General features: G+C 37.8%; 1 protein-coding gene across 1 annotated transcript; it reads right to left on the bottom strand.

Moving 5' to 3' along the window:
* Positions 1-350: 350 nt before the first annotated feature.
* On the bottom strand, positions 351-2,337 carry LOC149680657 (uncharacterized). Its single transcript, XM_089834611.1, has 2 exons — positions 1,193-2,337; positions 351-1,092 (listed from the first exon to the last, which is right to left on the bottom strand). The coding sequence occupies exons 1-2, from the start codon at positions 2,335-2,337 to the stop codon at positions 351-353; spliced, it is 1,887 nt and encodes a 628-aa protein (XP_089690737.1).
* Between the last annotated feature and the right edge of the window lie 9,384 nt (positions 2,338-11,721).

Genomic DNA, 11,721 nt, shown 5'->3' with positions numbered 1-11,721 from the left:
TTGGAGCAGCTTAACGCGTAATTGAGTGGGCTATTGCCTTGGTGACGAGGCCAGCGAAAAAGGCATGAGAGTGGCACAGGGCTACTTCTAGCCAGGACGATGTATACAAGTCACAAGTGATACAACTATGCATCCTCCTTGCTCGTATCGGGCATAGCAGAGTCTAAAGCAGACTACGACTAAATCGTTTTGTCATTGTTAGGTGATGTAGTTATATGGTATTTTTCTTCACGAAATCCCCTAAAAATGATAATGTAGTTATAAAAAATATATTATGTTCGTTACTAATAATACTCAGAGATAGTTAACTCAACATAAAGGTATATTTATTATCCTACTCGTGTAGTACGTCAGTTAAAATACATGGAAGTGGTTTGATACATTGCCCGATAAGCGTCTTCGAAGATGGTTAAGACTCTGTCCAGCTTCTGCAGGTGATCTTTCGCTGATTTTCCTCCCAAAAGGATGTCGTCTTGATATGGATATACTCCGGGCTCTTGACCAAGTATAGTTTCCATATATCGTTGAAAGATAGCGGACGCTGATGCTATCCCAAAAGGCAAGCGATTGTAAGTGTAGAGGCCTTTGGGCGTGTTGATTGCGACTAGTTTCTTTGATTCGTCATCAAGCATCAGCTGGTTGTAGGCGTCCTTCATGTCCAGTCTGGTGAAGATCTTGCAACCTGCCATGGACGCGAAGATGTCATCTGCCCTTGGTAGTGGGTACTTCTCGATATTGATGACTTTGTTGGCTGTGACCTTGAAATCGCCACATATTCTCACGTTGTTGTTGTTCTTCATGACTGGTACAATGGGTGCTGCGTACTCTGAGAATAGGATTGGTGATATGATGTTAGCTTTTTCCAGTCTTGTCAATTCGGCATTGACCTTGTCCTTCAGAGCGTAGGGAACTGAACGTGGTTTGAAAATTCGTGGTACTGCGTTGGGTTTGACGTAAAGATGAATCTTGACATCTTTGAGGCAACCAACAGCGTCATCGAACAGTTTCTCGTGTTTGTCCAGTATTAGAAGAAGCGTGGAATTGTGTTCCTCTGAACGGCAGTCTTGTATAGCGTTGACTGATCCCGTCTTTCTCGTAATGATGTTAAAATATCCAAGTGCGGCCGCATAAGTCCGGTCTTGATTCGTCAGATACCACCAGCAGAGGTAACTCAAGTGTTTTTCCTCCTGACTGGACCTTCAATTTCACTTCTCCATCGATACGAACTGAATGACCTGACCACGAATATAGGCCAACGCTCGTCGGTTGAAGTGGAATTTCCGGTGCGATCCGCTTGTAAGTTTTCTTGGAGATGATCGTGTGCGCGGATCCCGTATCTATCTCCAATCTTACTGGATGATTATTGACTTTGAAGTCCATTAAGTAAGGTTCCGGTGGCGTTTCTGCACACTTTGCTGGCCTTGCTCTGACGTGATGGAGCTCATATTCATGGGGAGTTTCATCTTCTGCTTCCATTATGAGGTTGGCTCTGATGAACTGCTTTGGTTTACTTTTCTCCATAGGTTTTGCCGTTTTCGCATTCTCGCTGCGACAAGCTTTGCCAATATGTCCAATTCGTTGACATGCGTAACACTTGGCGGTTTTGAATGGGCAGCTTGCAGGATCGTGACCACTTGCTTGACATCGGAAACATGGGTTCGTGTCTTGTCTCGAATGAACGTGTGGTTTACTTTTGATCCTGCTTCGGGAATTCTTCTTTAGGATTGACATCTTGTTTACTGACTCCATGCCTCCTGATTGACCATTCGCAGCTTTCAATGCACTTGTGTTACTTCTCGTGCACTCCATGGTTTGGATTAAGGTGATAGCGTCTTGTAGAGTGAGAGCTGAGCCTTTGTCGATTAAACGATCTTGCATAGCTTTGTCTTCGATCCCTCCAACAATTCGATCCCTTATCATGTTGTCCAATTCCCGGAAGTTGCAAAATTCTGCCATTTTTCGCAGCTCTGATACGAAAGTGGAGACCGATTCATTCGGGAGCCTGCATCTTGCGTAGAATTTAAGTCGCTCGACCACTTCGTTTCGCACTGGATTGAAGTGATTGTTCAGGGCGCTTAGCAACTCGTCATACGTCTTGTCTTTAGGCAGTGCTGGTGAAATCAGACTTCTGATCAATGAATAAGTATCGTCCCCGCATACCGTCAAAAGAATAGCTTGTTTTCTTTTGTTGATGGCTGACTTCTCTTCTTGGGTCATCGTGGCAGTTGTCTCGATCAAATTCGCGGAAAAATATTTTTCCAATCGCTCTGAATACAATGTCCATGTGTGGATTTTACTGTCGAATTGCACAAACGCTCCAGTGGTGGATGTCGCCATGTTGAATTCCGTTACGCGCACGAGTGGGGAGTCCGCAAGTTTAGTTTACCGTTTGTTACTTAAATACGTGTAGCTAAATGACTATCTCGCCTCCGTCGCCAATTATTATGTTCGTTACTAATAATACTCAGAGATAGTTAACTCAACATAAAGGTATATTTATTATCCTACTCGTGTAGTACGTCAGTTAAAATACATGGAAGTGGTTTGATACATTGCCCGATAAGAAGTGCCTATTAAGATAAAGAGCTCGCTTATATATAGATACAATTGGTGCTACGTCATATGGTCTAAAACTGCGTTAGATAAGATAATCAAAATAGACTAATTAAAACATAGACAAGAATCTTAATCATAGAGTAATGACTACATCTATCATAAAATGTAAACGGGGAATGGAATTGTGCTCGAAAACCCGAGATAAGGAAATTTTTCAAATTATTCAGAGGGAATAAATTGACTACCAGTAAATTAAGTTTATTCAATGGAATAGGGTGATGGAACATTAGTTTCTTAAAGGAGCTGTCCGACGCCCTCTACATTTTTACCCACCCGCCATGTTATGCTCTACGAGGAAGATCGTCCTTTGTCCCATTGTCCGAACAGCATCTTAAGCATGTAAGTCTTAATTTAAAAAAAAACTTTTAATATCTGGGCCGTCAGTCACTTGCTTAACTCTCTTCTTATCGATACTTTTTTGGTCTTGGTTAAATCCAAGACGTTTTGATTAATATCTGTGACTTCGGTCTTAATTTTTATTAATTTTGTGTAGACACGTTGGTGATTTTATATTGATTATTTCAACGCTTATTTCTGCATGCCGTAGAATAGGGAGCTAACGGTTCCGACCCTGAAACGTCACACCCTTCTATCTCTTACTGGACTTTCATCCCCCCTAACGGTTGGAAACAGTATTCTACGCGCAAAAATGCCGACCAGATAGGGGCTGCGTGACATCAGACTATCTCTTCCCCCGAGCCAGTTGTTAGCTCCCTATAGGAAGTAGCTCATCATTCAATAGAAAATTCTTGAGAGATCAGAGCTATGGGAACGTCACATCAATATTTTTAGTCTAAATTGTATGACCTGAGCTGACAAAGATTGTAGTTTCACACTATAGAGAGCTTTCAGATGGGATAGTTGTACGTCACACCCTCCCAAGTCTTACCGCGGTTCTGATAGCCATATTGGGTGGTCTCAGCTTCATCCCTGCTTTAAATCCACCAATATGGCAGCGTAAATTACGTCACGAGACTCGGCTCCTCCTCCAACTGAAAGCTCTCTATTTAAGGTGGACCAAGACCAGATGCTCTATTACAAATTTTTGAGCCCCATTTCCAATTTCATTGTTTTAACAAGATCTTATTCAAAATGGATAATTCCTTTTAACATTGACAGGAAATGAAACATATAGAATATCCCATCTAAATTTAACCCAGTTTAAAGAACTAAGATAGTATTTTTTGTCGAAAATGGCATTAAATTAGTAAACTAACAATACTTTAGCAATATTTCAGATTGAAAACAAATCCAATTTTGTAATATTTTGGGAAAGCTGTCAATTCGATAATAATAATAAGAAATACAATAACGGGCACACATTCAGTCATTCAGTTTTAATGTTATTAGCTCCGCCCTTTAGTACAATTCTAATTGGATTCAGCCTTTGGGAAATTGAAGTTGGTGTTTAAATGATTTGCCAGAATGCTAGGAGGTCAGGCAATTGAAGTATGCTTTGATTTATCATTAAATATAGGAAATAAAAAATAATATTTTATGCGCTGTAAACTATTTTATTTTTAATAAATAAAGTTAAATGACAGTTACGGTAATTTATTGATGACAAAATTTAGGGTTAATAATATTATTTCATATAATTGTTAAAATACAAATAGGAATGTTTTTAAGTAATGGCTGTTTAAAAATTACTTTCAAATCATTAAAGTACAAAATTGCATTAAGAATGTACTATTTTCAAGTTTTTAAACACGCATGATTATGATATTGGAAGGCGCAAAAGATTTATTTAAATAAACATTTGGTTTGATACTTGCCACGTTTATTTACAGCATGTAATTTGGGCTTAATTTCCCTAGTTGTTATTTAATTATGGTATTCATTATAAATTTATTCCAGTCAACAAATATATTTTTTTTTACGTTTAAAGGTAAAACTTGCATATTTTAAAGGGTTTTTCCAAAGAAAATTGTTTTTTGACACCAGAAAGGCTCTTGAGGATAATTAGCGATTGCGTCCTGCTGCCAAAAATTAGACCTTAACAGGGAAAAGCTAAGAGTAACTATAATTAATTTTAAATGAATATGAAATGTAATTTTCACAATGAATGCGTGAGAGGGATTAAAAAAATGTTCAAAGACAGTCATACGTGAAGGTTGGATTTAAAAAGTGTGAGAGTTCAACATTATCGTATGAATGCCTATAATAATTTTGTTAATCTCTCAAGTGAAATTCAATGATGAAAAAATATTTACACACATTTAATCCTAGGACTGTCAAATTGAGACTATATAATTGCCAGAAAAATAGTAAGCATGTGTTTTAATATTATATTTTTTTAAGGTATAAAAAAAGGGAAGGGGAGTTTGTTAAATTACTCCTAATATACTTAAAGATGCTTTTTAAAAGGGTAGTGATTTGCTATTGTAGAATCTGCAGTTTAGTTCAAAGAGTTAATGAGGTGCCTTGTATTTCGTTAGTGACATCTCCAATCCAGTTGATTTTAGGTTTTTTTCTATATTTATTCAACAGGGCCGATAGGCCCTTGTAGATATGACTTGATACCGTTTTGTAACGTTAAAGTAATATTCACCTGCTTTTGCTAATTTCCTATGGAGATTAACATGGGTTTTTCGTGATTTTTCCCAACCGATAACTTAAAAACTACAGCGAAGATACTTTTCGGGATTATCTTAAATTAACAATTAAGTATTCAGGGTGTGCTATCAGCCAGTTTGATCAAAACAATTAAGTCTAAGTATGTTTATTTTGGTTAATTACAGAAGTACGGCTTTGACCATCGTGATTGGACATAATAATTAGCTAGATCTCTTGGAAAACTCAGTGTTACTACGTATCTGTAGTGTTGTGGTTATCACGTTCGCTTCACACGCGGAAGGTCCCAGGTTCGAGCACTAGTAGATACATGTATTGTCCATCGTGATTGGACATAAGAATCAGCTAAATCTCTTGGAAAACTCAGTGCTACCACGTTTCTATGGTGCAGTTGTTATCACGTCCGCTTCACACGCGGAAGGTCCCAGGTTCAAGCCCTGGTAGATAAATGTTTTGACCATCGTGATTGGGCAAAAGAATTAGCTAGATCTCTTGGAAAACTCAGTATTACCAAGTATCTATGGTGTAGTGGTTATCACGTCCGCTTCACACACGGAAAATCCCAGGTTCGAGCCCAGGTAGATACATGTTTTAACCATCGTGATTGGACATAATAATTAGTTAGATCTCTTGGAAAACTTAGACTTACCACGTGTCTGTGGTGTAGTTGTTATAATAAATATTTAACAATCACTACGCTTTTTCAAGAACAATTAATTTCATGATAAAATGATTTCGGAAAATGTAATTGTTCTTGAAAAGGCGTAGATATGTAATTTTTTCAATTAATTTAGAGGGACTAGATCGATTAACAGTAAAATCAGTTGATTGAATTAAATATTGATTAAGGATTGAGTGGATAAAAATAACTATATAAAAATTTCAATATCTGAACTTCAGTCAATTGATAGACCTCACACATATCGTTTGTTTTTTCGGCCTTGGTCCAAACCAAGACGTTTTTATATAATTACTATTGAACTCAGATGGCGTTGGTAGTTAATGCCATTAATTGTAGTTTTTTTACTGGTTCCATCGCGCTTGATTTTGTTTTGTTGATGTAGAATCTGCAGTTCAGTTCAGAGAGTTAATGAGGTGCCTTGTGTTTGGTAGCGAGATCTCCAATACAGTTGATTTTAGTTTTTTTTTCTATATTTATTACTATTGAACCCAGATGGCATTACTGCTTAACGTCATTAATTGGCAGGATTTTTTACTGGTTCCCTCGACCTTGTTTTGTTTGGCAAACGTTAGTTAAAAAACCTTTAAGGCGTTTTGATGAAAATTGAAGTCCAAGGTTAATCAGTTGGTATTTTAGAATAACGAGTGAAGTACTTGAGGTTTAATCGAGTGGTGAAGGAGAGGGGATTTGGGGTATTTCACCACCCGCGGACGCGGGGTAGTCAGTTCCTGTAGGGTAGGCATGCTGACAAGTCCCTTATTCCCTCAAAACTTTGTTGCCCAGAAGCTTGGCTTACAGGAGTGCGCCCAACTCCCAACATAGTCAAGTACATAATTTTAGTAACAAACCATTGCTGTTCTAAATCTTAACAACGTTGAGGCAACTTTTGCGAGAAAAAGGTTTTTTTGCGAATCCATAGCTGTTATGAACTTCTATTGTGTTGATGAACTTGTAGGCACGGCTTGCCAATCCGTAACGTGATTATATAGGGAAACCATAGAGGTGACATGTATTATTTGGCCTTGATACAGCTTGATGTTCTATAGACACTGACTCAAGCCAATAGAAAGGTTATTTCTTTGAATATCTTTGCTGTTCTTAATCCAAAGTCGCTCTCACTCTTTGAACACGCCTGTCTAAAGTGTCTGTTATTTCGGTGGAGAAGTTGAATATATATTTTGATTTGTCTATCGAAGTCTTGTTGTGGTTTTTTTATAATGATGATGATCATCATATTTTTGAGCTGTGTAGTTTTAATCTTTTATTATACTGGTAATAGCTATGATGAATTGTCTTTCTGTTGAAGCTTAGCAGTTGGCACGTGTTGATACGATACGCACGTAGTTGCACGAAATTTGTCTTTAAATTGTATGTTTCAAACTTGAAAATATGCACTGCTTGTAGTATTTATGTCGAAATAATTTTAATCTTCGTTATATTAGTTATGTAAAGGGGCGGGGGTTGAAAGAAAACTTTACAATTTACTGGCAATTATATGTTGAGGGTCTATTTTTAAAATTTTGTCACGCAACTCTTAACTTTAAGTTTGTAAACATTGCTGCTAGAACATGGCAATTATTGTTTTGCGCGTGGGTTACCAAAGTGACAATGAAAAGGTTATTAATTTTTGGGAAAAAAATATTCCAGAAGGCTTTGCAAATTGTACCCCTGTTGGATTTATGCAATGCAACCTGCCAAGCAGACTACCCCAGCTGGTGAGAAACACAAAGAGATTATGCAAAACTTACTGGAATATTAATTTGAAAAATGGTTTAGTTGTCTTAATTACAAGGGTTATGTCTATATATATATTGGTAACCACAATTTGGGAAATAATTTTCACACTTTATAAAAACAAATTATACAACAATAGTAGGATATTAGTTATAGGACAAATTAATAAGTTCATTTGGCTTTTTTAAGCGTAACTATTAAATAGTTTTAAAATAGTTTTAAAATACATTTTTGTAAGTGGTATCGGATTGTGTCTGGTACACATTATTGATAAGTTATAGAAAGAAAAGGTTATAATAATAGATAATATTTAAACATAAAATCTTTGCTAATCTTTGATATTGTAACAGGATAATATTAGATTAGATTAATTTAATTTAATGTTTTTGAATGGTTTTAAATTGTTAATGTAAAAATGTTATGGGCGTCTTAATTTAAAAAAATATAGCGCGCTTAAAAGAGAAAAAATGGAAGATGCGAAACTGATATTTAGAAAACTCTTTGAATATATTAATTTTAATCAGTATTTATTTAAAATTTGGATACGAGTGTCTAAATCTCAGTTCAAAAAATCTGTTCAATGTTAACTAATAGGATGAGTTTGTCTCAATAGTTTCACCAGCTTATTAAAGAATTATATTTAATCACATAGCATTACCAACAAGGGTTACATTTTTAGCGTGTTTTTTACATAAAACACCATTGGGGCAAGACTAATACAGAGTACTAAAAAGTTAACCCTTCACTAGAAAATTCTAAAATTAATGCAAGAATCATCGCCATTTTTTCGTAAAATAGCATGCCCTACAATCCTCCCTCCTCTCCCTTTCACGCTTATTATAGTAGGCAACATCAAAATTACTCCAGAACCATCGTTAACCTTAAACTTGCTCGAGGATTAAGAATCTTACCCAGTCATAAATTACTTTAAACAGAAACTATTAGTATATCTTTGACAGATATGATGCTCCTTTCTGGTACGAATATTGAAATTTTAGGCTTTACTCGGGGTAAATTTGATATGGATTCTTCAAGCACGTTAGATTCCCTTTAATGTGTCTAAACTCTTTCGAAGAGCGGAACAGTGACGTCAGTCAAGTTACTGACGAATCTCTCCCTTTTTCTGATCATTGTATCTTTGACCTCGTACCAGCCGTTGTCTTTTCTCACAAAGTTCACATAATGTCCCTCGGCCAACGATTCACCTTTATGAATAATCACCCCTTTAGTTTTAAAAAGCATCTTACTCATAGTGACATTTTGATTTTCAAAACTTGATATTTTGGTCGAAATCTTAATTGGTCGACCATCTTTGTAATCGCCACGGAGAAGACACAAAAATACGTATTTCCCACTGGATATCAATACATCACGCTCTTGTATTTTTGGGTTGTTACAAAATACGCATGGCACCTCTGTTAATCTCATCCTTTTTTCTAGAGATTTCCAATCAATTTTATCTCGGTTTTCTACTGGAAGATTGAAAATGTTGCTTTCAACAATATTCTCCGAATTTTGTTCAACTTGACATTGGGGGCATTTGGTAACGTTTCGCGACTTTGACCAAAAAAGATCTTTTAGAGCCTTGGAGCTTCCATTTCTTGACTTAGTGTCGTCAAGAGCACCATCAAAAATTCACTGGCGTCTTGTTGATCGTTTTGCGTAAAATGATTTCCGACAGCCATTCTCAGTTCCAACCCTTTTCGACTGAAACTTCCTTGAGAACTCTCGATGTCGTTTATCGTGTTATGGAGGCAACGTAAAACTAGTTTTTCAACGAATGAGCCATTGTAAGATTTAACCAATTCTTTTAATTCCGGCACTAATAAGGGTAGTTGCAAAACGCTATTAGAATAGCACGTTACTTGGTCATCGTTAGCTAAACCCTTCAAGGGCAAACTATCCAAACTCTGTTGGGCTTTCCTTTTCTTCTTCGGTGTTTCTGCACATCTCTCTTCCTCGCCTTCTAAAAGGCTTTTAGATAGTGTAGGCGCACTTCTTTTGCCACCACGACTTTCTTTCGACTCCGATATTTCCAAAAGAGGCAGATTTGGCCTATATTTTTTGCGACGCCTGTTATACTCCATTATGGCTCGTCCATCCGCCTTAATTTTTGTCGGATCGAACTGTAATAGATGGAGTCCGGCCAAGGACGTCACTCTCGATAAAGCCTCGTTTATGCCCGTTCCGAATAAATTCGGACCCAAATCCATAATGGCGCATTTTAAACTCATGCCTTGGCTTTTGTGTATCGTAATAGCGTACGCCAGGATGACGGGAAACTGGGAGCGTTTAACGTAAATGTTTGCCATGAGCAAAAATTTGACGCAAATTTTCTCAACTAAAAAGTCAGTGTTTGCGTCGTCGTTATTCGGTTCGCGATCTACTCTTAGAAAAATCCCAGTAACGTTTCCTTGTTCGTCCTTCTTGAACCCAGTTACGAAACCCATCGTACCATTTACAACGCCTTTTTCAAAACTCATTTTCCTTCTGACCATTATTCGGCAGCCAACGCACAGAACTAACTTGCTCTCCAAACCGGCCGTTTTGGACGGTTCGTTTTGTAGCCTTTGCAGTCTGCTGAGAATGTTTTTATTCATTTTATTGGAAAAGTCTCCCAAAACAAGAATAAATACAACTCCACCAAATGGTTGGTTCATTTCCCAAAATTCGTTCAGCCTCAAGTGAACGTGAGTCAACAAAACCGATGAGACCATAGAAATTTCATCAATAATTAACACTTTTAAATTACCCAAAGTTTCTTTCATAATGCTTATATTCTCAGAACTCAGGGAATGGTATTCGGCGATACTTCCATGATCTACCGGCAACATTAGTAATCTGTGTAACGTTACGCCATTAACATTCAACGCTGCCAAACCCGTTGGCGCGGCAATGGCCACGCTAGCAGGATTTTGAAAGCGTCAACTTACAGCGCTGGAAAGAGTGTCGATAAGAAACGATTTGCCAGTTCCACCAGGTCCCGACACAAAAAGGCGCTTGTTTCTAGATTTTTCTCCCTCTTGGGAGAAGTGATTCATGATCTGATCATAAATTCTCTTTTGATCCGAGTTTAGTGACGCCACATTGTCAACATCAGTCTCGAAATTGATTTCCATGGCAGCTTCCACATCAGCCATCGCGTGTTCAGTTTCGATAACAATTTCTTTCCCTTGTATCGTCCCTTTCATCGTCTTCACTTTCTCCCTCCGATACTATGGTTTCTAGCTCTTTCGCATTTTTAGAAGCCTCCCGTTTCTTTTCAACTTCTTTGGAAACCGACAGCTTCTCGTGATATTCTCTCATGTCTTTTAACACCGAAAGCGAGTTTTCGAAAGCATCGGCGTATGTTTCAAAATCGCCCAATAGCTCAGTTTCGTCACGCCACGGTTTGAAGAGGATCAGTACAGCGTGACAATACTGTTCTTTCTCCTCTATCGGGTCGTGAATAAAGTGCTCTATTATGTAGGGCTTAATTCTCTTTCTCATGAAACCCAGATTGTTATTCAACTGGATTACATTCGCATTTTTCTCGACACCCTCGGAGCGCTTCGCATAATCGTAAAACCGACCAAATTCCCGCAAACTAAGATTTTTCAAGCTGTCGGGACGATTCGGATACTTGTCGTCGACGAACCCTTTTTGGCAAGTGTCCATGCTTTCGGGGTCAGTTTCCCTCAAACGCGCGAGTTCCTTGTAACCTTTCAAAACTCTCGACCGGTTTTCTTTCAAGTTAGTGTTTATAAATTTAGTGCTGTCGGAGTTGTTGTAAAGGTCTTGGCCCAGCATCATATCGAGAGCTTCAAAAATTCCTATTTTCCTGCACGTCAAAGATTTCAATCTGTAGGCAAATTATTTTTTGAACAAACTTTCATTCCCTAACTCGGCAAAAGTTTGGTCCATGTCGGCCCGGTCTCCCTTTGTCACGTAAGCCGTGACATAGTTTGCCACTAATTCCGATTTGTCAGCGACAAATTGCAAATCCATGTTGGCTTTGGAAGCCAGAAGTGCTGTTTTCTCGGCAAGTCGTACAGTCGTTTCTGCACCATTTTCATTTTCTGGTGACGAGTAACTGATCTAACAGAATTCATAGTAGCAATGTTTGTTACGTTTCG

This window comes from Phalangium opilio, unplaced genomic scaffold, assembly GCF_054372755.1.
Source record: "Phalangium opilio isolate 3A_F unplaced genomic scaffold, DU_Popi_V2 ptg000039l_2, whole genome shotgun sequence".
Taxonomy (NCBI): domain Eukaryota; kingdom Metazoa; phylum Arthropoda; class Arachnida; order Opiliones; family Phalangiidae; genus Phalangium; species Phalangium opilio.
Note: the sequence above shows the minus strand (reverse complement) of the source record. Positions and strands in the feature narration are given on the sequence as shown.